At 50.1% G+C, this 27,897-nt stretch overlaps 1 protein-coding gene across 3 annotated transcripts in view; it reads right to left on the reverse strand.

Moving 5' to 3' along the window:
• The window catches only part of ABCC4 (ATP binding cassette subfamily C member 4 (PEL blood group)), a gene marked incomplete at both ends in the record, with an annotated part of 289,171 nt that extends 264,907 nt beyond the window's left edge, over nucleotides 1-24,264 (reverse strand). For all 3 annotated transcript variants that reach the window (XM_080688958.1, XM_080688957.1, XM_080688956.1), the window contains one exon: nucleotides 24,191-24,264. In XM_080688958.1, the coding sequence (XP_080545084.1) occupies nucleotides 24,191-24,264 (74 nt within the window). The remainder of the gene's footprint in view (nucleotides 1-24,190) is intronic.
• Between the last annotated feature and the right edge of the window lie 3,633 nt (nucleotides 24,265-27,897).

Here is a 27,897-nt window from a genome sequence, read left to right on the forward strand (position 1 = left end):
TTAAGCTGCACCCCCAGGCCCCAGACTCCCCTTTTATTTTATTTACTTATTTATTTTTGCAATATTGGGGATGGAAGCCAGGTACATTCTATCTCCGAGCTACACCCCCAGCCCTATTTTTTATTCTTTATTTTGAAACAGGGTCTCACTGAGTTGCAAAGGGCCTCACTAAGCAGCTGAGGCTGTCCGCGAATCACGATCCTCCTTGTCTCGGTCTCCCAAATGCCGGGATTACAAGCGTGCGCCACCACGCCCGGCTCCCTTTTAATTTTTAATATTTAAGATTCCACTGGGACATTCTGACCCAGAGACTGGAGCCCACCCAGGCTACCCTATGATCCAAAGCCCGTTTTTGGCAAGCGGTCTGTATAGTTTGGAGAGGAAAGGCATTCATTTGTCTACCATGCTAGGGTTTCCCCACATGCCAGTTATTGAAATAACTGAACTTAGGCTTTCATTTAATTTTTATAATGACACCACTGTACATAAAGGCAAAGGGTTAAATAAATAAGCACCGAGTTCACATTTCTGGTATTTATCTATGAGCTAATAGCTGAGATTGCTTAAGCTCCATAAACAAAATACACAGGCCTTCTTCACGGCTCCACCGCAGAGCCGAAGACTGTGACACAGAACTCCGCGATCCTCCATGACTACCCATTCCATCTCTCCTAGGCGCTGTACAGAGCTCTCAGCAATGACTTCAGAACCTGAATGGGCTTCTCCAGCGCTTTGATGAAGAGAAACACCTGTAACTCAAGATACAGGACCGGGGCTGGGGGCTGGGGATTTAGCTCAGTGGCAGAGTGCTTGCATAGCGTGCTCAAAGCCCTGGGTTTGATCCTTGGCCCTGTAAAAAAAAACAATGAAAAGACTACAAAAAAAAAAAAAAAAATATATATATATATATATATATATATATATATATATATACACACACACAAAATCAAAATATAGGATCAGTACCAGGCATGATGATGCATGCCTGTACTCCAGTACTTGAGAGACCGAGATAAGAGGATGGCAGGTTCCAAACCAGCCTCAGCAACTTAGTGAGACTCTCAGCCTAGCAAGACCCTGTTTCCAAATAAAAATAAAATAGAGCTGGCGGAAGTAGAATGCCCCTGGGTTCAATTCACAGTACCACCAAAAAAAAAAAAAAAAACAACCAAGATCAGGTACCATACGGTAAAAACTATATGGAGAATGGAGTAGTTAGAGTAGTGACAGCCGTCCAGGATGGTTAATGCTGACTGAAAAATGGAATAGCATTTCTGCCTATTAATTATGCAGTTTTCCAATTGGGCAGCGCTGTGTTGATGGGTCAGTTTTAGGAAAATTCCAGCTGAACCAGTTCATTCTCTGAAGCATTCGGTCAATTAGAAACTCAACCGGCCCTCGGCTTGAAGAGCTGCATAATGCCCGAGGAACAAACCCGTCTGTGATGCGCTTCCCGACGGGGTCGGCTAAAGGGCTAACTGGGGAGGAAGTACAGGGCGAGGGGCACGGGCGGCGAGGGGCACAGGCGGCGAGGGGCACGGGCGGCAAGGCACAGGGCGCTTTCTAACAGCTCTCGGGTGACCTCGGCACTTTCTCAGTTCACTTGAGCGGGTTTCATGTGACCACAGATGCTCAGAGAGGCAGAAAAAGCCGACTGCAAACAACACAAACAGGTTCTGTGACAGGGAGGCCACAGGTGGAGGAGAACCTGCCCTCAGGCCTGGCCTCACTCCACAGCCCAAGAATCTGCTTCCTATAGCCCATCCTCCCAGCTGATCAAGTTCCCTCCAGCAGCCCTTTTGGTCCCTTGTCCGGCCACCAAGGCCACCTGTGCCTCATGGAAGGAGGAAGGAATATGAGCACCCTCTACGCCCAAACCTGCCCCCTAGGGTCAAGAATGGAGAAAGAGCAGCCCAACCCCCAGGTGCAGAGACCGAGGAGCTACAGCCAGAGGGTTCCTCCGCCCTGATACCCGGAGAAGTCCTTGGCCTTCTCTCAAGCACTGGACAGATAACACCTCTTTTATTTTGGGATGAGGATACTGGGGATGGAACCCAGGGGTGCTCTACTTCCAGGCTATGCCCCCGGCCCAATTTAATTTATTATTTGGAAACAGCATGTCACTAAGTGGCTGAAACTGGCTTCAAACCTCCATCCTCCTGTCTCAGCCTCCCAATTACTGGAACCCAGCTTGGATAATAGCTTTATTAAGCACAGGACCGCGGCTCACCTGTCTTCTCAGGAATCTCAACACCAGGACTACAAGGACCCAGAACCCCAACACACATGCACTGGAATCGACTCTTATGTGCCCCACATCGGACAGGCACTTCTGAAGCTTCAAGTCTATGGAGAGGGTCATTTTTTTTTTTCAGGTCTGAGGATGGAACCCAGGGGCATTCGACCTCCAAGCTACACCCCCTGCCCTAGTTTTTTTCTTTATTTTGAAACAGGGTCTCACTGAGTTGCAGAGGGCCTCAGTAAATAGCTGAGGCTGTCCATGAACCACGATCCTCCAGTCTCAGCCTCCCGAATGCTGGGATTACAAGTGTGCGCCACCCACAGCGCCCGGCTGAATAGAGTCTGTTTATGAAGTGCATATTTAGGGAGGGGAGGGAGGAAGGGAAGATTAGGACCACATCTAAAAGGTAGGTTCAGACTAACAGTCATGCCGAAAATCAACAGGATCTATGTGAGGCGGAGGGTGAGAAGCAGGGCCCTCCAGAGACAAGCACAGGTCAGCAGGTTCCCAGCGCAGACATCGGCCAGCGCAGATGGTCAGGCAGAGCCTTTCAGTGGGCAGAGACCAGAGGAGAACCCGCGGACAGAGCCTGCAAGGGAACACCAGGCATGGCTGCCCATCTCTTCCATCCACACTGCAGGGTTAATAACACACCTTCCATTGACAGCTAAAAGCACTCGCTCAGAATGGAGCTGGACCAAGGTCCCATGGCTCTTCAAGGGCCAGGACAACCCCCACAACGTGGACTGGCACCCTGAGCCCCGGCTTCTCAGACTCGGGGTCACATGGGGTCATCCCCCCCATGCCAGGGTGGAGGAACCCGCTTCCCCAGCCGCGGCTGCCTTCGCAGGAGCTTCCCAGTCCTGGGCTTCTCCCAGCTCACCCCAATAGGCAGAATGGGCTGAAGGCCTAGGCTGGCCAAGGGGGCACGGGCCTTCCAGTCCCACCCCTCGGGCGGCAAGTCCTTGGGTCCTGGCCAGCTGGTGCGGTCCCCTTGCTTGGGCCTCTGGCTGTGCTGTGCGTTGGAAAATCGCTGCTCATTTATAAACACCTGCCCAGGCTGGGCGCGCGCCAACTTCAGGAGACTCTGGGCCCCGGCACGCTGGACCTCGAGGAAGTGTCCTGGCTCACCCTGGCCTCGGGACTGGCCTCCCTGGACGCCCACCGCCTGGCCAGGTGAGTCTGACCCACCACCACTCCACGGCCAAGCCGGGGTCCCCTAGAGGGCAACCGGAGGGGCGAACCACACTCTCCCTCATTCTTTTTTTTTTTTTTTGCAGTCTGGGATGGAACCGAGGGGCATTCTGAGATGCACACCCAGGTCTATATTTTACTCTTCATTTTGAAACAGAGTCTGAGTTGCAAAGGGCCTCACTAAGTAGCTGAGGCTATCTGCAAAGCTCGATCCTCCGGTCTCAGCCTTCTGAATGCCACCAGGACCAGCTTTCACCCACTATTCTTATGCACGAAGCAAAGATCAAGGGCAGGTCTGAAGAGACGCACCCAAGCGTGGAGAGCGATAGGTTTTCCCTCATTGTTACTCTGGGTAAAGTTTAGCAAATATTTACATCATCCCGTCAAGGGTTCAGTGCGCATGCACTCCCAGGGGAGGGGACTGTGATCAGATTATACCATCCAACCTGGGGTACCCAGGAGTGAAGGGGAAGCTAGCACAAGAGCACACCTAGGCCACCTGCTACAGGTGAAAGGGAGGATTTAAAAGAGAGGCCGACCACAGCGCCTTGACCTCAGGCAATTACCAGGTCTACTAGGACTCTGGTTCCATAGTAAAGCGGGGCACGATTCTCTTTCTCCTTGGAAGAAAGAGGGGTGGGAGCGAGGCTGGCACACTGATCGCTTCCTTCTGAAATAAAAAGGGATACAAGTACAGCCCAGAGGAACCGAGCCTGTTAGGAGACTCAAACTGAAAGGACCACAAACCCTTTTCTCTACAATCTAACCAAGCACCAAATCCCATCGGGAACCGGGCGACACCCCTGAAATTAAGATGTGGCCAAAATATCGACAGCAGATCTCTGACCCTCGGGAAGGGAATCCACTTCTGAAGGGTGGCCCGCTCCAGGAGGCGCCCTTCTCAGGACTTTAAGGACAGGAAGGAGTGTTTCTGCGCGCAGTAACCCACCACACAATGCCATTTGAAGCGCGGTGTGCTCCGCGAAGCCCTTCCAGGATCCAGGATGTGACTGCCCCTCTGCCTACCTGCCCCGGGGCGCTCTGCATGTGCCCTTCGGTATCAGATGATAGGAATCTGACAGCCCGGCCCGCTCCCTTTGTTCACTCTATTACTTTTGGCATGAAAATTAACCTCTTTGCACCTCAGTTTCCTTGGCTGGAGCCGCCCTGGCAACCCGTTCGCAAACACGGGCTGCGAAGGTTAATTGCGGATATAGGAGTTTGCAAACCTTAATTGAAGCTTAGAGGGGCGTTCCACCTTGTCTTAGAGGAGGAGGCTGCCAAAAATGTTAGAAAACGGTTCATGAAAGCAAACAACAAATGCTGGCGAGGATGTGGGGAAAAAGGAACCCTTTTACACTGTTGGTGGGAATGCAAACTAGTTCAACCACTATGGAGATCTGTGTGGAGATTCCTAAGAAAGGTGGGAATAGATCCACCATATGATCCAGCTCTACCACTCCTGGGTATCTTTCCAAAGGGGTTGAATTCAGAGAACTACAGCAACATATGCATACCTATGTTCATAGCAGCACAATTTGTAATAGCCAAAATATGGAACCAACCCAGATCTCCATCAACAGATGAATGGATAGCAAAACTGTGGGAAATACACACAATGGAATTCTATTCAGCCATAAAGAAGAACAAAATTATATCATTTGCAAGAAGATGGAAAGCCCTGGAGAACATTATGTTAAGTGAGATCAGCCAAGCACAGAAGGAGAAGGTACATATGTTTCCTCTAATATGCCCAAACTAGGGAACACAGAGGATACCAGTGGGACTCCAGATAATGGAGGGGAAATATCAGCAAAGTTTGAATGGAAAGATAGGAGAGGAGGAAGGCTGATCTTGATTAATGAGGGTCTACATCTGAATATGTGCAAAATTATGAATATGACATGGTTAACCTGAACAACCATTGGTGGGAGGGGGGAAGGGAAAACGGGGGTGGGGGAGAGGGCACCAAATATAGTTTAAATGTAAACTATTTATGTTCAATAAAAAATTGTTAAAAGAAAAAATAAATAAATAAATAAATAAATAAATAAAGATAAAAATAAAAATAAGAAAGTCTCAGGGGGTCCTGCCGTGGTCAGAATGGCGGGGTGAAGGGAAGGGGGACACCTTCAGGAGCAGGGAGGTGACCCCACCTTCAAAGCCCCCACCCCATGCGAAACAGGTAAATGGTGCCAATCAGCTGAGCCCAGGAGCGCAGCGATAGAGGCCTGGGGAAGACGGAACAGGGAGGCAGGGAGGCTGAGACCTCCAGCCCGGCTCACCAGCTCCCAGGAACCGCAGGACCCACAGGGCCGGGCTGAAGGGGCCGGCTCCCTGCCCAGTTCCACAGGACGGCTCCCCGGGAGGACACCCCAATCCTCATGAAGACGCCGCCGCCACCTCCTTTGCCACCACCGGACGCGTTCATCCACTCGACGGCTCTGTTCTGTACTTTCATAAAAAAAACATCATTCCTAGAACTCAAAAGCAACACATTCCCTCTTCTAGATCCTGAGACCACTGCTCTGTGGGAGTCCTTCCAGCTGCGCCACGTCCTCCATAGAAGGGACTTCTAGAAAATGCGCCTCCTCCTTACCGGGAAGGATCCCTCCCAAGGAACCACGCAGATGAGCTGGCCGGGTGGAATTCCCCCTTGAAAGTCTTCAATTTAGCCAGGCATGGTGGTGCACGCTTGTAATCTCAGCACTGGGGAGGCTGAGACCAGAGGATCTCCGTTTGCAGACAGCCTCCGCTACTTAGTGAGGCCCTTTGCAACTCAGTGAGACCCTGTTTCAAAATAAAGAAGAATAAAAAAAAAAAATAAGGCTGGGGGTGTAGCTCGGAGGTAGAATGAATGCCCCTGGGGCCCATCCCAGTGCCGAAAAGGAAAAAAAAAAAAAATGTCTTCAACGTATTTCCCAGGTAGCTTCTAGCAGAAATGGCCAAGGTCCATGACATCTCCCCCACCCCCTTCTTTTCTTTTTCTTTCTTTCTTTCTTCCTTTCTTTTTGTGGTACTGGGGATTGAACCCAGGGCATTCTGCCTCTGAGCTACACCCCCAGCCCTATTTTATTTTTTTATTTTTTTTAGGAACTAGGAATGGAACCCAGGGGTATTCTACCTCCGAGCTATCCCCTCAGCCCTATTTTATATTCTTTATTTTGAAACAGGGTCTCGTTAAGTTGTGGATGGCATTATTAAGTAGCTGAGGGTAGACACAAATCTTGGATTTTCCTGCCTCAGCCTCCCATGTGCTAGGATTAAAAGCATGGGCCACCACGCTCAGTATTTTTTTATTTGAAACAAGGTCTCCCTAGGTTGATGAGAGTCTCAATACCTGCTGAGGCTGTCCTTGAACCTGCAATCTTCCTGTCTCAGCCTCCCAAGTACTGGGATTACAAATGTCCACAACAATGGCCAGCTAGCCCTTATAATTGCCAAAGGGAGTCTACTAAACTGCTGAGGCTGGTCTCAAACTTTCAATCCTCCTGCCTCAAGCCTCCCAAGTATTAGAAGTACTAAAGGGAGAGAGGAAAGAGAACTTTGAGTTTGCCTGAGAGAACAACGCAGCCCTCTCTTTTCTTAGCTACTAGTGTTGGCTACCTGCAGGACTTACACGGGCTTTTCCCAAAGGTAAAAGAGCCTGGGAAATTTGCATGTAGATATAATAGAGAAAATTCAGAGCAAAAGCCTGAGTCACTTGGTAGCCTAAAAGAACAAAGCTCACACTGGATAGCGGCCATGCCAAGGACACGCCCCACCTGGAGCCAGGGAACTTGTACCAACAGTAACAGCGGCCCGATTTCAAGAGCGATCATTACACTGCCTTGTCGGGGACGGGACATGCTTCCCCTCGTGTCAACCCCGTGAGTCAGCGCTCTGGATGGGAACCATCTCCTCATCCGGAGAGCTTCAGGAATCATACCTGAGCTCACTCCAAACTGTGAGGAGGGGAAGCCGGGCGTGGTGCTGCACACTTGTAATCGCAGCGCTTGGGAGGCTGAGACAGGAGGATCGCAGGTTCAAAGCCGGCCTCAGCTACTGAGTGAGGCTCTCAGCAACTTAGTGAGACCCTGTTTCCAAATAAAGTATAAAATAGGTCTGGGAGTATAGTCTGGAGGTAGAAAAGTCCCTGGGTTCCACCCCCAGTACCACCAAAAAGAGAGAGAGAGAGAGAGAGAGAGAGAGAGAGAGAGAGAGAAGAGGGATCTGTGCTGAGCAGGTGAAGTAGAGGGTCAAAACCATTGGTAAGCCGGGTGTGGAGCAGACACAGGTAATCCCAGCACTTGGGAGGCTGAGACAGGAAGATCGCAGGTTCAAAGCCGGCCTCAGCAACTTAGTGAGGCCCTCTGCAACTCAGTGAGACCTGGTTTCAAAATAACGAATTACAAAATAGGGCTTGGGGTGTAGCTCAGCAGTAGAATGTCTCTGGGTTCCATCCCCAGTACTGCAATAAATAAATAAATAAATAAACAAATAAATAAATAAATACACCGCCTAGCTGGGAGTGGTGGCACAGGCTTGTAATCCCAGTACTTGGGAGGCTGAAACAGGAAAAGCCAGCCTCAGCAACTAGTGAGACCCTATTTCAAAATAAAATTAATAAATAAAAAGGGCTGGGGGTATAGCCCAGAGGTAGAATGCCCCTGGGTTCAATCCTCAATGCTACCAAAAAAGAAAAAAGAAAAAAACTTAACTGAGCCAGGTATCGTGGTGTGCACCTAAAATCCTAGTACTTGGGAAGCAAAGATAGGAAGGTCACAGGTTTGAGGCCAGCAAGTGAGCCTCTCAGCAACCTAATAAGACCCTGTTTCTAAATAAAAATAAAGGCTCGGGGGTGTAGCTCAGAAGAAGAATGCCTCCGAGTTCAATTCCCAGTACCACAGAGAGAGAGAGAGAGAGAGAGAGACAGACAGACAGACAGACGGACCGACCGAGGGCACATCCACAGAGCGTCTGATTCAACAGGTCTGCTGGGTATATGCTTTTCTTTTTTCTCTCTTGAGTGTTCATTCTGGTTTGCTTGCTTGTTTGTGGTGTTTTCTTTTGTGGTAGTACTGGGGATTAAACCCAAGATCATTCTGCTTCCCAGTCTGATTTGCTTTATGGCAGGAGGGATTGAACCCAGGTGCATTCTATTCTGAGCTAGACTCCAGCCCGTTTTATATTTATATTTTTGAAACAAGGTCTCACTAAGTTGCTGAGGGTCTTGCTAAATTGATGAGCTGGTCCTGCAACCTACAGTCCTCCTGTCTCAGCTTCCCAGTACTAGGATTATAAGCCTGAACCAGGGCACCCAACCTTTTTTATCTGTGTGTGTGCGTGTGCGTGTGTGCGTGTGCGTGTGTGTGTGTGTGTGTGTGTGTGTGTGTGTCTGGGGATGGAACCCAGGAGCTTTCTACCTCCAAACTACACCCCAGCCCTTTTTTTATTTTAATTTTTTGTGTATTCGCACGCACGCACGTGTGTGTGTGTATGTGTGTGTGTGTGTGTGTGTGTGTGTGTGTGTGGTACTGGGGATAAAACGCAGGGGCATTCTATCTCTGAGCTACATTCCCAACCCTATTTTTTATCCTTTATTTTAAAACAGGGTCTCAGCTGGGCCTAGTCGCGCACACTTGTAATCCCAGCATTCGGGAGGCTGAGACAGGAGGATCCTGGTTCATGGACAGTCTCAGCCACTTAGTGAGGCCCTTTGCAACTCAGTGACACCCTATTTCAAAATAAAGAATAAAAAATTGGGCAGGGGGTGTAGCTCGGAGGTCAAATGCCTCTGGGTTCCATCCCCAGACCTGAAAAAAAAAGAAGAAAAAAAAAAAAAAAACAGGGTCTCATTGCAAACCTGCCATCCTCCTGCCTCAGCCTCCCAAGTGCTAGAATTCCAAACTTGTGCCACCACACCTGGCTTTATTTTTTATTTTGAAACAGAGGCTTGCTAAATTGAGAGCCTCACTGCATTGCTGAGGTTGGCCTTGAACCTACAATCCTCCTATCTCAGCCTCCCAAATACTGGAGTTACAAGCACGGGCCAAAACGCTCACCTGCACCCAGATTTTAGTTTTTATTTTGAAACAAGAGTTTCACTAAGTTGCTCAGGCTGGCCTCCAACCTTTCATCCTCCTGCCTCAGCCTCCCACATACTGGGAGTACAGGTATGCTGCGGCACAGCTCCCAGCTGCCTTATTCTAAGGAGCCCCCACATGCCGGGCCCTCTCTGAGAACCACCGCTCCCGCGCGGCCCCACCCCAGTCCAAGAGCGCCGGTCACGCACAGCCGCACAGCCGCACAGCCGCACAGCCGCACAGCCGCACAGCCGCACAGCCGCACAGCCGCACAGCCGCACAGCCGCACAGCCGCACAGCCGCACAGCCGCACAGCCGCACAGCCGCACAGCCGCACAGCCGCAGTGTGTCTTCCATGGGTGGAACTGACTGTGAAGGTCTCCAGCCCCTCCTTCCCGTCACTCAAAATAGTCCTACTTTCTTGGGGACAAGACACTTAGCAATTCCAAGCACAGCCAGGTCCTAAGAGGCCCCACCACAGGCCCTAAAAGGCTCCCTCCTCTCCCTGAGGGCGAAGGATGTTTCCAGACTCTGAGGTCCAAGAGCTGCACCCCAGCTCCCGGCCATAGGTCCCCGATCCGCCGCCTCTCACCTGGGCCGCACCAGCTCCAGTCCTGCCCCCCACCCCCCCGCACGCTGCGGCCAGAAGGGTCTTATCTAGTGCAGATATTAAGCACAGCGACCCAGCTTTGCACAGCCTGGACTTGAAGTCCTGCTTGGCGTCCTGCTATCTGTGTGACCTTGGGCAAGCCTTCACCTTTAACCCGAGGATAGCTGGGCATGGCGGTACAGGCTTGTGATCCCAGTTCTTGGGAGGCTGGGGGACGGGGACATGGGGATTTCTCTTCTGTAATTAGCACCCCCTGCAGCAGAGAGAAAGGGGTGGGCGGCGGTGGCAGTGGCCGGCCGACCGGCCGACGGGCTGTCCACGTGTTCACTCAGCACATGGCCAGAGCCTGTGAGCCAGGACTGCCCGGGCTCTGGGGACACCCGACAGGGATTAACACAGAGACAGGAAGTCTGCCTTCATGGCCATGACAGTCTAGCAGCTGGGTGGCTAAGCCAGCCTACGCGGCACACACCCGGTGAGCAGCACTTACAGCTCCCTGCCTGCGCGGCCAGAGGTGTTAAAAAATAGAAAAGGAATGAATGAACAAATGAACGAAACAGCCAGGCGTGGTGGGCACGTTTGTAATCCCAGTACTTGGGAGGCTGAAATAGGAGGATGTGAGTTCGAGGCCAGCCTCAGCTACTTAAGTGAGGCCCTCCACAACTTAGTGAGACTCTGTTTCACAATAAAGAATAAAAAATAAGGCTGCGAGTGTAACTCAGAGGTAGAATGCCCTTGGGTTCAATCCTAGCACCACAGAAAAGGGGGAGGGAGGGAGGGAGGGAGGGAGGGAGGATTAATAAATTAGTTGGGTGGGTGGCACACACCTAGGTTCAATCCCAGTACTTGGGAGGCTGAGACGGGAGGCTTGCAGGTTCATGGCCAGCCTCAGCAACTTGTGAGGCCCTCTGCAACTTAGACTGTTTCTAAATAAAGAATAAAAATAAAAAATGGACTGGGTGTGGAGCTTACAGATAGAATGCCCCTGGATTCAATCCCAGTACAAGAGAGAGAGAGAGAGACTGAGACCAGAGGATTGCAGGTTTGAGGCGAGTGTGTGGTAATTTAGAAGACTATTTCAAAACAAAAAAAGGCCTGGGAATGTAGTTCGTGATAGAAAGCTCCTGGGTTCCATCGCCAGTATCTCTTCTCTCCTCTCTCTCTACACACACACACACACACACACACACACACACACACACACACCAGCACCTGACACTCAGGAGGTCCGCACACTATCTTGGAATTGTGGGCCTGAGGCTCAGGACTTGGGGCGGTGCCCTGCCATGCTGGGCACTCTGGACAGGAGGCGCAGAGGGGACTGGGCAGCAACACCACTGGGCAGAGGAAGGCCGCACGCCGACTGCCCAGGAACTAGGGTGCCCGCGGGGCAGGGAAGCGAGGCCGCCTGGTGCCACGAGCTTGACTCTCAGCAGCGATGGCGGCCGGGCTTTCCGTCTGCTCGGCAGGAACAGGCGTCACCGAGCATCTGCGCTCCAGGCGGGCCGGAGCCAGCTACCCTCAGCCCTGGCCAGTCGCCCCCTGCCTCCGGACGGCTGGTCCACACCTGGCTACCAGCTGGCGACGCCGTCCACGGAAGGACGAGGGGGCAGTGAGGCGCCGCACACAGTGGAACTACTTTCCGGGAGACTTCTTAGGAGTAATACTAGTAGTTGTTTTTATTTTGGCTGGGGGTGGGGGGTGCTCGGGTTTGAACACAAGGGCATTCTACTTCAAGCTACACCCTCAGTCCTTTCCGTTTTTTTTTTTTTTTTTTGAAACAGAGTCTAAGTTGCTGAGAGTCCCGCTCTGTCCCGAGGCCAGCCTTCAACCTGTGATCCTCCTGTCTCAGCCTCCCAAATACTGGGATTATAGGCGCGCACCACAAAGCCTGGCCCAGTTTAGTTTTCAAAGTGCTTCCACGGATAAAGGCCAGTTCTGAGTGTGAATTAAATTTCCCTTTGTTGTCTGTCTTTTAAAACAGATCTTTAGAGCCGGGCGTGGTGGGCACGCTTGTAATCCCCGCGCTTGGGAGGCTGAGACAGGAGGATCGCACGGGTTCGAAGCCAGCCTCAGCTACTTAGTGAGGCTCTCAGCAACCTAGTGAGACCCTGTTTCCAAATAAAATAGAAAATAGGTCTGGGAGTATAGCCCGGAGGTAGAAAGCGTCTGGGTTCCACCCCTAGTACCACCAAAAAAATAAATAAATGAATATAATAAATTAATAATAATAATAATAATAATAATAATAAACACTCAACATTCACACAACTGCCAACTTTGGGTCTGCGACACTAAGACCCCTCCACGGTAAACCACCGGCAACCGTCCTTCTGCAACAGGACAGACACTTCCCAGGATGTGGGAGCCAGACCGCGTACCGTCCAGCGGGTGACGGGTCACTCCAAGAGGTGACAAGGCAAGTGGTCAAGTGGATTTATCACAAAACCTCAATTACACCCTCACCAATAAAACACGCCAATAAAGACGGCAAATAAAATCCACTCATTAGGTGAGCAATTTTATACTCACAAGTGTGAAACGTCCCTCCTATTAACCTCGTGAGCCCAAGCAACCTCTGACCTGCGGTGAGGACACAAACACCTGACACAGGCCAAACTCACACCCTGGGATTTGTAAGACCCGACAAAAGCCTCAGCTCCAGCCCGTCCCACCGGGCTGACCTTCCCTCACCGCGACCCAGGGCGACAGAGCCCCTTCGGCGAGGAGTTGCTCTAAGGTGCCGCTAAGATTCCTGGCACACACACTGCCCGGCGCGGTGCCGCACGCTTGTAATCCCCGCGCTTGGGAGGCTGAGACAGGAGGATCGCACGGGTTCGAAACCAGCCTCGGCTACTTAGTGAGGCTCTCAGCAACTTAGTGAGACCCTGTTTCTCAAATAAAATATAAAAAAGGTCTGGGAGTATGGCCCAGAAGTAGAAAAGCCCGTGGGTTCCACCCCCAGTACCACCAAAAAAAAAAAAAAAATTCCCGGCACACCTCAGGACACTTGCCTCCACGGCAAGGGCTGACCACGTCCCATTCTGGACATTATTCTCCTGCTTGGAGATCAGCAAGTCCTTTGAGAGGAACCTGAAAGGGGTAGGGATTCGAACAGTCTAGAACTCTGGGCCAGAAAATGAAAACATACATAGAAATGATTTCAACTTTGGGAAGCTGGTTATCGGGGTCCTTGGTTTGTTGTTGTTTATTGTTTTTTGTTTTGGGTTTTTTTTTTTTTTTTTGCGGGTCTAGGGATGGAACCCAGGGGCATTCAACCTCCAAACTACAACCCCTGCCCTATTTCTTATTCTTTATTTGACACAGGCTCTCACTAAGTTGCGGAGGGCCTCACTAAGTAGCTGAGGCTGTCCGAGAACAGCGATCCTCCAGTCTCAGCCTCCCGAATACTGGAGTTACGAGGGTGCGCCACCACGCCCGGCGTCCTTGGTTTTTATTGTCCATACCTAACTCCGAGGGACCCAAGACAGGTTCCTGGGCATCACCACTCCACGAAGAAATTATGATGCAAATTGGTCTAGGAAAGGACCAAACGCAGGTATTTTTACGGCTGCCCAGATGACTCAACCATAACAGAGGCCAGCTGATAAACAGCTGTGTATTAAACTAGAAAGAAAAATGAGGCCGGGCGTGGTGGCGCACACTTGTCATCCCCGCGCTTGGGAGGCGGAGACAGGAGGATCGCGTAGGTTCGAAGCCAGCCACACGCACTGGCTTAGGAGACCCTGTTTCCAAATAGAAATGTAAAAATAGGTCTGGGAGTGTAGCCCAGAGGTAGAAGGGCTTCCAGGAACCCCAGTACCACCAAAAAAGAAAAGAAGAAGAAAAATGAGGGCTGAGGGTGTGGCTTAGTGGTACAGCCCAGGCTTTGCAAGCCCAAGGAGAGGAGGGAGAGAAGCAGAGAAGGAGGGAGGGAGGGATCTACAGAGCTAGAGACATCCCTGCGTGATGCCCAGTTTACCTCCAGCTCAGACCCCTCCCGGAGCCCCGGACCCCGGACCACTTCCTACTCAGCATCACCACTAGCATGTGCAGCAGGCATGCCAAATGCAACCTGGCCCAAAATAAACCCCTCCCCGTATCTGGGAGGCTGAGACAGGAGGATCGCAGGTTCAAGGACAGTCTCAGCAAGTAGTGAGACCCTTCATCAGCCTAGGGAGACCTTGTTTCAAAATAAAAATAAGGCTGAGGACGTAGCTTGGAGGTAGAATGCCCCTGGGCTCAATCCCCAGTACCTCCCCCCACACACACACACACACACACAATAATACCTATGCTGGGAATGGAGTCACACACTTGTAATTTCCATACCTGGGAGGCTGAGACCGGAGGATCCCAGGTTCATGGCCAGCCTCAGCAATGCGAGGCCCTCCGCCCTCTGAGAGGCTGCTTTCCAAATAAGATATAACAGCCAGGCGTGATGGCGCACGCTTGGAATCCCAGCATTTGGGAGGCTGAGACTGGAGGATTACAGTTCGTGGACAGCCTCAGCTACTTAGTGAGGCCCTTTGCAACTCAGTGAGACCCTGTTTCAAAATAAATAATAAAAAATAGGGCTGGGGTTACAGTTCGGAGGTAGGATGCCCTGGGTTTCATCTCCAGGACCACAAAAAAAAAAAAAAAAGAAACAAAGAAAAAAGAAAATTCAGATAGAGGTGTAGCTCAGAGGTAGAATGCTCCTAATTTCAATCCCCAGTATCTAAATTAATATATAAACCAACCAACCAACCAACTGACCCCCGATCTCCTCCAACCTGGTCCTCCTGCCGGCTTCACCGTCCCACCTGGTGGGAACAGCACCTGCTCACTGTTCAGGACAGACCCAGCGAGACAGCCCAGACCTTCCTCCTCCTCTCACGACTACAGTGCACCGCGCATCAGAGCCCAGCGCTCTACCCCAGAAAAGGCTGTGCCGATAGAGTTGGGTAGTTGCAAAACGAAACAAAACTTCATTTACCAAGAAAACCTAAAATATTTCCTATCTAGCCCTTTCCAGAAAAGGTCCACTGGTCCCTGTTCTAGGCATTTGGGAGAAAGCAAAACATTTAACAGATCATATAAATAAATAAATATATATATATATTTTTTTTTTGGCAGTACTGGGGATGGAACCCAGGGGCATTCTACCTCTGAGCTACACCCCCAGCCCTATTTTTTTATTCTTTATTTTGAAACAGGATCTCACTGAGTTGCAGAGGGCCTCACTAAGTGGCTGAGGCTGTTTGTAAACCACGATCCTCCAGTCTCAGCCTCCTGAATGCTGGGATTACAAGCGTGCGCCACCACGCCCGGCTCCTAAATATATTTTTTAGTGGTACTGGGAACTGAACCCAGGGATATTCTCCCTCCAAGCTATACTTCCCCCCGCCATCTTATTTTGTGTGAGTGGTACTGGGCATTCTACCTGCAAGCTACACCACACCCACAGCCCTATTTTTTAGTCTTTATTTTGAAACAGGGTCTCACTGAGTTGTACAGGGCCTCACTAAGAAGCTGAGGTTGGCCTCAAACCACGATCCTCCTGTCTGTCTCTCAAATGCTGGGATTACAATCGTGTGCCACCACGCCCGGCTTATTTTTTCTTAAATAGAGTCTCACTAAATTGCTAAGGCTGACCTCAAACTTGCAGTCCTCCGGTCTCATCCTCCCAAGTCTGAGGATTACAAATGCGCGCCTCCACGCCCAGCATAGGTTGTTGTTTTTTTTTTAAGTAATGGGATTACAAGCATGTGCCACCACGCCTGGCAACAGTCCCTCTAAGTGAACGAGCATGGCTGTGCACCAATGAGACATGATTTGCCAAGCCAGGCCGTAGGCTGGCACTGGCTGCAGGTCTGCCCTGCCAAGCTCTTGTTAGAACGTAGATTGTCACTGAGAATACGGCAAATGCATCTGGCTAGAGAGTGGCTCAGAGCTTTAAAATTAATAAATAGAGCCGGGCGTGGTGGCGCATGCTTGTAATCCCAGCATTTGGGAGGCTGAGACAGGAGGATGGCAGTTCGCAGACAGCCTCAGCTACTACTTAGTGAGGCCCTTTGCAACTCAGTGAGACCCTGTTTCAAAATAAAGAATAAAAAATAGGGCTGAGGGTGTAGCTCGAAGGTAGAATGCCCCTGAGTTCCATCCCCAGTACCGCAAAATAAATAAATAAAATTTTTCAAAAAAGGGATGAGAAGGCGGGCATGGTGGCACATGCTTGTAATCCCCACGCTTGGGAGGCTGAGACAGGAGGATCGCACAGGTTTGAAGCCAGCCTCAGATATGTAGTGAGGCTCTCAGCAACTTAGTGAGACCCTGTTTCCAAATAAAATATTAAAAAAATAGGTCTGGGAGTATAGCCTGGAGGTAGAAAGCCTCTGGGTTCCACCCCCAGTACCACCAAAAAAATAAAGGGGGAGGGGGGATGAGGATGTAGCTTAGAGGTAGAATGCCCCTAGGTTCAATCCCCAATACCACAAAAAAAGGAATTCTAGTTTGTTCTCAAGAGCAACAGGAGGTAGGAGAGGTTTACAAGCAGGCGGATGCCCACGTTGTTTTAGGGGAATCTTCCTTCTTCCACCCACTGCCCACAGGGCTTTGGAACTCACGCAAAGAGGGAAGGCGGGTGGCATCGCACCAGGAGGCCCAGGGTTCCTCAGCCCCAGAGAAAAGTTTCAGGTTGAGGCTTAGGAGGAAGGCGCAGGAGGCCCGTGGTGCCCAGGCACAGGCTCCACGTCCCAGCAACGGCACAGCAGGCTGGGCCAGGTGCCCCTCAAGGAGGCAGGAGAGCCAACCAAAGGAGGGACCACTGGAGGACCCCCCTGGCAGGCAGAAGGGACACTCGGGCGCCCCTCTCATGCTGACTAATGCAGGAGGAAAGGATAAAGGCAAAAGAAGATCTGTGTATAAAGTGGGCTACATGCAGAGGGGGTTCCCGATGTTGTCTGGGGCTGTAGTTAGTAGATAAAATTGCTAAAACTCATCAACTTATGAGCTGGATCAAGCCACAAAAAAAGAGCCCTGGCAAGCTAACCCAGCCTCCACCTACAACATTGGGACTTCCTACAGTTTGTTTTTTTTGGGGGGCGGGGGGGTGGGTCTGAGGATGGAACCCAGGGGCTCCGAGCTACACCCCCTGCCCTATTTTTTATTCTTTATTTTGAAACGGGGTCTCAACTGAGTTGCAGAGGGCCTCACTAAGTAGCTGAGGCTGTCCGCGAACCGCGATCCTCCAGTCTCAGCCTCCCAAATGCTGGGATTACAAGCGTGCGCCACCACGCCCGGCTCTGGACTTCCTACCGTTAATGAAAAATATACGAAAGAGATTTATATAAGAGGTAGTCCAAAAATGGAATCAAAACATCACATTTAAAATTAAATGCAAGCCAGGCGTGGTGTCGCACACTTGTAATCCCCGCACTTGGGAGGCAGAGACAGGAGGATCACACAGGTTCAAAGCCAGCCTCACTGGCTTAAGAGACCTGTTTCCAAATAAAAATATAAAATAGGTCTGGGAGTGTAGCCTGGAGGTAGAAGGGTTCCATCCCCAGTACCACAAAAAAAAAAAAAAATTAAATGCAAACCAGATGAGGTGGCATATGCTTGTAATCCCAGCATTTGGGAGGCTGAGACAGGGGGATAGCGGTTTGAGAACAGCCTCAGCAACTTAGTGAGGCCCTTTGCAACTCAGCAAGACCCTGTTTCAAAATAAAGAATAAAATAGGGCTGAGGGTGCAGCTCAGAGGTAGAATGTCCCTGGGTTCCATCCCCTGCACCGCAAAAAAAATAAAATAATTAATAATAATAATAATATTATTATTATTATTATTATTAAAACAAAAATTAAATTAAATGCAGCTGAACCCAGGCGTGGTGGTGTACACTTGTAATCCCAGCATTCAGGAGGCTGAGACGGGAAGACTACGGTTCGCGTAGGGCTGGGGATGTAGCTTGGAGGTAGAATGCCCCTGGATTCCATCTCCAGTATTACAAAAATAATTCAATGATTCATTAATTTAACGCAGACGAACTGGACATGGTAGTGCACACTTGTAATCCCAGCATTTGCGAGGCTGAGACAGGAGGAATGTGGTTTGCTGACAGCCTCAGCTACTTAGTGGGGCCCTCTACAACTCAGTGGAGACCCTGTTTCCAAATAAAGAATAAATCGCCAGGCGTTGTGGCTCACACTTGTAATCCCAGCGCTTGGAAGGCTAAGACAGGAGGATCCCACAGGTTCAAAGCCAGCCTCAGCTACTTAGTGAGACCCTGTTTCCAAAGTATAAAATAGGGCTGGGAGTACAGCCCTGAGGTAGAAAAGCCCCTACGTTCCATCCCCAGTACCACACACACCAAAAATAGATAAATAAAAATTAGGGCTGGGGTGTAGCTCAGAGAGAGAATGTCCCTGGGTTCCATCCCCAGCACTGCAAAAACAAACAAACAAACAAACAAACAAACATTAAACGAAATGCAGCTGGGCATGCAAGTAACCCCCATACTCATGAGGCGGAGACAGAAAGATCACAAGTTTGAACAGCTCAGTGAGGCCCTCCTCAACTTAGTGAAACCCTGTTTCAAAGTAAAAAAGTAAACAGAGCCAGGTGTGGTGGCCACACTTATAATCCAGTACTGGGGAGGCTGAGACAGGAGGAGCATGGTTCGCGGCCAGCCTCAGCTCCTTAGTGAGGCCCTCTGCAACATAGTGAGACCATTTCAAAATAAAGGATAAAAAATCGGGCTGGGGTGTGGCTCAAGGGTAGAATGCCCCTGGGTTCCATCCCCAGTACCAAAAATAAATACATACATAAAGCAAAAGAGGGCTAGGGTGTTGCTCAGAGGCAGAATGCACCTAAATTGAGTCCCCAGTACCACCAAAAAAAAGAAGTTTAATGCAGCCGGGCATGATAGGGCACACCTGTAATCCCAGTACTTCAGAGGCGCTCAGCAATTTAGTGAGACCTTATTTCAAAATAAAAATTAAACAGAGCTGGGAATGTAGCTCAGAGATAGAATGCCCCTGGGTTCAATCCCCAATACCACAAAAATAATTGTTTTAATTAAATACATCTGCATGTTGCCTGGCGGCCCCCACACAGACAAACGCTCTAAGCCACTTGCGTTTCTACCCGCAGGTCCTTCTCTAAGACGGGTCTCCAGAGAGTCTGTCCCATCACCGGCAGCAGTTTCTACCACGGCTTTAACCACTCTGTGTGGACCACACACCTGTCTGGGGAAGATGGGCTGCACGGTTCACCCTCCATCTGCAGCAGACGCCAGCATCCCTGACCCTGCGGCCTGCCAGAGGGATGCTGAGCACACGGAACGGCTCGCAAGGCCGCCCGGGAGCGGGAGGGTTCCTGGGAGAGTCTCGAGGGCCTGGACACAGGGTTTCTAAGCTACACCACTTACTTCTAGTAACTGGAGAAAGAATTATTCAATAAACAGTAATGGGGAAATGTGCTCCATAAGAAAAAGATGGGGCCTAGCTTAGAGGAAACACAAAAAGAAATTCTAGCTGCCTCTAATGTTAGGAATGGAATCAGAAAATAGCTCAGAGAACATGCATATGGAGATTTAAGTGGTCTTGGGTTTTTTTTTTTTTTTCTTCTTGGGGTACTGTAATCCCAGAGCTTGGGAGGCTGAGACAGAAGGATGCACAGGTTCGAAGCCAGTCTCAGCTTAGTGAGGTTCTCAGCAACTTAGTGAGACCTTGTCTCCAATAAAATATAGAAATAGGTCTAAGATTGTAGCCCAGAGGTAGAAAGCCCCTAGGTTCCACCCCCAGTACCACCAAAAAAATAAATTGGGCCAAAATATGTGGACAGGAATATGCATTATATAATCATTAGAAACAAACTATGTTCAACATTAAAGACTATATAAATTATAAGAAATATGTCTTTTTTGTGTGTGGTGATGGGGATTGAACTCAGGGGCATTCTACCTCCAAGCTATACCTCCAGGCCAATTTTTTATTCCTTTTTTTTTTTTTTTTTTTGGTGGTACTAGGGGTGGAACCCAGAGGCTCCCAGACCTATTTTATATTTTATTTGGAAATGGTCTAAGTTGCTGAGAGCCTCACTAAGTAGCTGAGTGAGGCTGCCTTCAGACCTGCAATCTTCCTGTCTCAGCTTCCCAAGCGCTGGGATTACAAGCATGGACCACCACGCCTGGCTTATTCTTTATTTTGGGCTTTTTTTTTTTTTTTGGTGGTACTGGGGTTCCTGGAAACCCCGCTACCTCCAGATTACACTCCCAGACCTATTTTTATATTTTTTTTTATTTGGAAACAGAGTCTCTTAAGCCAGCGCGGCTGGCTTCGAACCTGCGCAATCTTCCTGTCTCCGCCTCCCAAGCGCGGGGATTACAAGTGTGTGCCACCATGCCCGGCATATTCTTTATTTTGAAACAGGGTCTCACTAAGTTGAGGAGGGCCTCCACAAACCTGCAATCCTCCTGTGTCATCCTCCCAAGTGCTGGGATTACAAGCATGCGCCACCACTCCCAGCTATGAAATATGTTTTAAAGGTTTTATACCATGAATACTAATAAAACCAATATTCAAAAATCTGCTTACAATTGTAAGGTGTGGTGGCACATGCCTATGAACCCAGTACTCGGAAGGCTGAGACAGGAGGATCCCAGGTTTGAGGCCAGCCTCGGCAACCTAGGACCAACCCTCAGCAACCTAGCAGTACCCTGTTTCAAAAAAAATTCTCAAAGGGGCTAGTAATCCCCAGTATGACCAAAATAAAAAAAGTTTACAGTTTAATAAAAAGCATGTGTGTGGGCATGTGCAAATGTGCACATAAAGAAGTCTTGGGAGAAGAAACAAGTATCAGCAGATACAATTTATTTAATGAAAATAAATCACCCTAACTCCTTCCCTTTGCTTCTAGAGTTTTAAATTTCTCGCAGAAATAGCACACAAAATATTGTTATTATAAAAGCCACAATTATCGATATCTATAATGTATGGCCCAAATCCAAACTGTGTTCAAAATACAACAAAGTCCCAGAAAGAGTTCTGTATACAAGTCAGCAGGCCAGATAAGGACATCATTTGGGTAAGCAGCTCCCAGTTCACAAGTTCAGAAAGCAGAAATTTGAGAAGAAAAAAGCAAAACACCCAGTACGAAGGTGAAAAATAGATTTTTCTCTCCACGGCGGGCCTTGTCTCGAGGAGGCCACTTCCTGGCCGGGCTCATTTCAACATTCTCACTTGCACCAACAGGGATACACAAAGAAATCACTACGAGGCCTCAGGTGTTCTAATTCCTCCAACTGCGAAAGGTAACTAAATATAGGATGTTCATCATCGTCAAGAGCTGGCTTCCCAAAACCAGGTGCCCCTTTTAAAAGTATAATACTGGAATGGCCAGGCCAACGAGAAGAGCAGCTTAAGGCAGCTTGCCCTCCCGGTCGTAAATCAGCATCACCCCCAGCGCTGTTAAGACACACACACACACACACACACACACACACGGGTGCACGCACCCTGAGTTTCTCGTCTCACTGGCTCGGTTTGGAGCGGGTGCGGGAGACTCTGCAGCTCTAGCCAGCTCTCGGGGGATGCTGATGCCGCTGGTCCGAGCGCCCTGCTTTCAGAACAGCACGGCAATAGATGCTTCATGCGCATCGATTCCCACAGCGGGAATTCTAAGCACCTCCCTTGAGAAACCCCAGCCTGCAGGAACAAGAGGTGTCGGGATCGCCTCCCCTGCGCTCTCAGGAGCAAACTCCGGGGTGAAAGCCACTGGGCACAGCAGCTCTGAACGCAGGCAGGAGCCCAACTGCCCAGGTTTGGATCCTACTCCAACACCTGCCCTGTGATGCTGGAAAACTTAATCAGAATAGCTCAGCTTGAGTTTAGGTGTAAAACAGAGATACTGGCTCCTTTCCCCCCAGGTGGGAACCAGAAATGAGTTTCCATTTCTCATCTAAACCATCAATGGGAGCCATGGGCCATCAACACCTTCCTTCCCACTCCCTGGATTCTGCATGCTTTGATTTTCTCTTTCCTTTTTTTTTTTTTTTTTTTTTTGAGACAAGGTCACACTAGTCACAAACTCCTCCTGGCCTTGGGGTGATGTAGCTCAGTGGCTGACCTCTTGATAGCACACAGGGGACCCAGGGTTCCATCCCCAGTACTGTTCAAGCGAGGTACAGTGGTGCAGGATCCCAGGCCTTGGGAGACTGAGAACAAAGGATCACAGGTTCACGATCAGCCTTAGCAACTCAGCAAGACCCTCAGCAACTTAGCAAGACCCTGTTTTAAAATAAAAATAAGAAGTCGGGCGTGGTGGCGCACACCTGTAATCCCAGCGATTGGGAGGCTGAGACAGGAGGACCACACAGGTTCGAAGCCAGGCTCAGCAACTTAGTGAGACCCTGTTTGTAAATAAAGTATAAAATAGGTCTAGGAGTATAGCCCGGAGGTAGAAAAGCCCCTGGGTTCAACCTCCAGTACCACCAAAAATAAAATAAAATAAATAATAAAATAATAATAATAATAATCAGGCTGGGGATGTAGCTGGGAAGTAGAATAGCCCTGAGTACAATGCCCAGTACAAGAAAAAAAAAAAAAAAAACTCTGAGCTCAAGTGATCCTCCAGCAGCGGGGACTCCAGGCACGGTCACAATGCTGGCCTTCCTGGCAGCCCTGCCTAAGGTTAAACAGTCTGCCTACTTTGAGTTATGTTTTATATTAACCACACCCATAACCCTTCTCATCCACTCCCCTACTCTCCTTAATGGCAGCAAATTGGCCAAGAGCAGAATACAACCCAATTAAATCAAGTAGATGACTTATTTTCTTGGGATCCCCAAGGTGTTATCGTAAAAGAAAAAAAAAAAGGAAATAGAATATATGGGGAAGATGGAAGGTCAGATGTCAAGAAAAAAAAAAAACCTATATAATCAACCAAGTGTGAGTAAGCAAAGAACCAGGCCCACATTACTAGTCCAGGCCACTAGCAGGGAACTTTTAGGTAAGAGTGTCACTTATACGCTGGGTGTGGTAGTGCACGCTTGTAATCCCAGTACTTGGGAGACTGAGATGGGAGGATCACAGGTTCGAGGCCAACCTCAGGCCCTCCACAACTTAGTGAGACCCTGATTCCAAATAAAAGAATAAAAAAAAAAATGGGGCTGGGGGTGTAGCTGAGAGATAGAATGCCCCTGGGTTCAATCTCCAGTACCACAAAAATTAAGAGTGTCACTTATAGTCATACAGGTGGTGGCACACACCTGTGGTCCCAGGACTTGGGAGGCTGAGACAGGAAGATGAAAAGGTCAAGACCGGCCTCGGCCATTTAGCACGGCTCTCAGCAACCTGGCAAAATCCTGTTCCAAAACCACAAGGGACGATGCAAGGGGCGCGGGTAGGAGGTAGAACGGCTCTGAGCTCGGCCTCTAGCGGCACACAAACTTCTCCAAGTCGTTTTCAGCTGCTCAGGTAGGGCTGGGGGCCCTCCCAGCTCGGGTACCCATCAGTAGTAAGGACTCCTTGTCGGACCACCCGCATCAAGACCATGGGCCGCATCTCTAATGACCAGAGATCCAGGTGAGACCCCAGGGGCTTCTGGGCGCCCCCCCCCCCAGCGGTCCTCAAAGGTGGGACGCAAGATCACGCCAGAAAAAAAGGGAAAGCCTGGCCTTGTGTGTCCCAGCCAAAGGCAAACCGTGGAAGCGGATCCCGTCCGGCAGCGTCCCCATTCATAAACTAAAAACTCTAAGAACCTGCTGCCTTACCCGCTTGAAATCTGCCCTAACTAGATCCCCGGGCACGCACGGGAAGACAGAAAGACAATGTCACGGAGACGAACGGTACGGACAACAGATGCCTGGCCAGGGACACGGGGAGGCACGGGGGCACGAGCGGAGGACGGCACCGACCCGGGACGCTAAGGAGGCTGCGGCTGCGTGGAGATAAAGGTGCACAGCTGCTTATCTAAAACGAAAGGCGCCGGCCACGCTTCCGCGCTGCGCCTTCAGCAGCCGGCGGAGGCCGCCCGGGGCGTGCGCGCGGGGTCCCCGGCCTCCTCCCGGGGGTCCCCGCGCCCCTCCGCCACTCACCAGAAGAAGATGCGCGAGCAGAGGTTGGCGCTCTGCAGCGGGTTGGGCTTCAGCCCCGCGTGCACCGGCAGCATCTTGCTCGCGCGCCGCCCGGGAGCCGAGGATGCTCAGCGCCCGCCGCTTCCGGGAGCCGGGGGCCGGCGGCACGCCCCGGCCGTCCCCGTCCCCGCCCCCGGCCGCTCGGACCCGCCCGGAGCCCGCGAGCTGGCGCCACGTGCGGGCGGCGGGGCGGGCCGGGGGCGCGGGCGCAGGTGCGGGGCGCGGGCAGCGGGAGGCGCCCACGGGCACGGCCGCCGCCGGCTCTGCACCGGCTGGAGGTGGGCGCGCAGACCCGACCCCGGGAGCGCAGGGGCGGCGCCCGTGTGCCCGCCCCCGGCGCCCAGGCCCGCCCCGCGGCCTTCGGAAGACCTGGAGCCCGCGAGCCCCGAGGCTTGGGCCGCTGCCCGCCGCCCGGGCGCGCCGCCCGGCCCTGGACCAAGCTGCGTTCGGAGCGAGGCCCGCGGGCCAAGCCTTTGACCTCGGATGACTGCGGGGTTTAGCGCAGGTTATCTTTGGAAAGCTGCTAGACACCCCCCCCCCCAAGACAGGCTGGTGAGGTTAGAACCCAGATGATTCCCGCAGATGCAGGGGGGCTGTCCTGGGAAGCAGTCTTTGGACGTCTCACCTGTTGCGTGAGTTGGTGGTTCTCCGACCTTTGGGCTGCCGTGTCGGATTAGGAAATGCGGAGAGAGGGACACTGCTTGCCCCATGGTTTCGTCCCCGGCTTCTTGCGAGCCTACCAGAATAACGGTGTCAAAAGGAACGCGTGTTACAGGATGCCTGGACGCACAATTTTTTTTCTTTTTTTTTTCTTTTTTTTCTTTTTGGTGGTGGTACTGGGGATCGAACCCAGAGGATTCTACCTTTGACCTACACCCCCGGCCTGATTTTACCTTGCGTTTTGTTTTTTCTTTTTTTGTGGAACTGGGGGTTGAACCCAGGGTCATTCTACCTCTGAGCTACACCCCCAGCCCTATTTTTTATTCATTATTTTGAAACAGGTCTCACTAAGTTGCAGAGGGCCTCACTAAGTAGCTGAAGCTGGCTGCGGACCCGCGATCCTCCATTCTCAGCCTCCCAAGTACCGGGATTACAAGCGTGTGCCACTACACCCAGATGCCTTTCTTTTTGACTCCTATAATGTCCTGTGCAAGAAGATTATCCTTATCTCACTTGGGAAGAAACTGCAGCCTGTACTCTCGTAAGGTACTACTTGGGAGCCTGCGAGGGGAGGATCAGGGGCTCAAGGCCAGCCTCAGCAACTCAGCAAATGATTGCAGTCTGGAGACAGGAGGCTCCAGGGTTCAATCCCTGCGGGGAAAACAACATAAAAAGGGCTGGTAGTGAAGCTCGGAAGGAAATAGCCCCTGAGTGCAAGTCCACACCTCTTCCCCCAAAGAAGAAGAAGAAAATTGAGGCTCCAAGACAGTCAAGTTCAGTAGTTATGGTCTGGGACCTCCAAGGATGGGCCCTGTGCATGAAAGTGGCCAGGCCTGGACAGTGAGTGAATGATTGTAGCAATGCACAAAATTGCGTCCCTAGCTTTAGACTCCCACTCCTAAAGCCGCAGTTGTGTGTGTGACTGCATTACCAGCTCAGCAGCTTCTCTTAGGCTCAACCCTATATGAAGAAAGACCAACGGTTACAAGTTCATGGGGTTAACAGGATCATTTAATGTATTTTTCATTTCCCTTTTATATTTGCTAAAACGGTTTGATTAATAGTGGATTTTTTTTTTTTTTTTTTTTTAGCCGAGTGTGGTGGGTGGCGCACGCTTGTAATTCCAGCGTTTGGGAGGCTAAGACAGAAGGATCATGGTTCTCAGGCAGCCTCAGCTACTTAGTGAGGCCCTTTGCAACTCATGAGACCCTGCTGAGGGTGTAGCTCAGAGATATAATGTCCCTGGATTCGATCCCCAATACCGCAAAAAATAATAATAATAATGGATTTTGATTTTTATTTATTTATTGGCATTGGGGATTGAACTCTGGAGCATCCCATCTCCAAGCTACAATCCCAGCCACCCTCTGTTTGTGTTGTTGTTGTTGTTGTTTTGTTGTTGTTGTTGTTTTTCTACCTCTGAGCTGGACCTCCAGTCCTATTTTAGATTTTATTTTGAAACAGGATCTCCCTAGGTTGCTAAAGCTGGCCTCAAACCTGCAATCCTCATGTCTCATCCTCCCAAATATGAGAATTACAGGTGTGTGTCATTGTGCACCTCTGACTTCTTGGTGGGGGGAAGAGGTACTGGGGATTGAGCCCAGTGGTGGTCTACCTCTGAGCTACCCTCTCAGCCCTTTTTATTTTTATTTGGGAACGGGGTATTGCTAAATTACTACAAGCTGATCTCAAACCTGCCATTCTCCTGTCTCAGCCTCCCAAGAACTAGTATTACAAGCCGGAGCCAAAGTGCCCACCCAGCTAAAGAAACCCTCACTACAAACATTTATTTAAAAGTCAATGCAGGCATGGTGGCACATTCTTATAATCCCAGCCTTTGGGAGGATGAGACAGGAGGATTGCAGTTTGCTTCACAGACAGTCTCAGCCTTTTGCAATTCAGTGAGACCTTGTTTCAAAATAAAGAATAAAAGCCAGGCGTGGTGGCTCACGCTTGTAATCCCTGCACTTGGGAGGCGGAGACAGGAGGATCGCGCAGGTTCGAAGCCAGCCTTGCTGGCTTAAGAGACCCTGTTTCCAAATAAAAAGTATATAAAATAGGTCTGGGAAGGCCGGGCGTGGTGGCGCAGGCTTGTAATCCCCGCGCTTGGGAGGCAGAGACAGGAAGATTATGCTGTTTCGGAGCCAGCCTCACTGGCTTAAGAGACCCTGTTTCCAAATAAAAAAAATAGGTCTGGGAGCCTGAAGGTAGAAGGGCTTCCAGTAACCCCAGTACCACCAAAAAAATAAAATAAGTCTGGGAGTGTAGCCCGGAAGTAGAAGGGCTTCCAGGAACCCCAGTACCACCAAAAATAAAGAAATAAAGAATAAAAACTAGGGCTAGGGATATTGCTCAGAGATCAAATGCCCCTGGATTCTATCCCCAGTACTGCAAATAAATAAATAAATAAATAAATAAATAAATAAATAAATAAATGTCAATGCAAGTATCTGGGTGTGGTGGTACATGCTTACAATCCCAGTACTTGAAAGGCCAAGATAGGAGGATTACAGGTTTATTTATTTATTTTTTTTTTTTTTTTTTTTTTGCAGATTTGGGGATTGAACCCAGAGGCATTCTACTTTTGAGCTACACGTCCAACCCTATTTTATTCTTTATTTCAAAACAGTTGCAGAGGGCCTAAGTAGCTGAGGCTAGCAGAGAACCTGCAATTCTCCTGTCTCAGCTTCTCAAGTACTGGGATTATAGGCATGTGCCACCATACCTGACCTGGATCACAGGTTTTAATCCAGCCTCAGCAAATTAGTGAGGCTGTCAGGAATTTAGCCAGACCAAATAAAATATTTTAAAAATTGGACTGGGAGTATAGCTCAGAGGTAGTAGGCATTTGGGTTCTATCCCCACTACCACAAAAATATAAAAATAAAAGTCAGTACAAGCTAAGCATGGTGATGCATACCTGTAATCCCAGTATTGGGGATTACAGTACTTGCGTCTGGAGGATCACAGGTTCAAGGACACCCCCAGCAATTTAGCAAGACCCTGTT

The sequence above is a fragment of the Muscardinus avellanarius genome (genome assembly GCF_963383645.1).
Source record: "Muscardinus avellanarius genome assembly, chromosome: 2".
NCBI lineage: Eukaryota > Metazoa > Chordata > Mammalia > Rodentia > Gliridae > Muscardinus > Muscardinus avellanarius.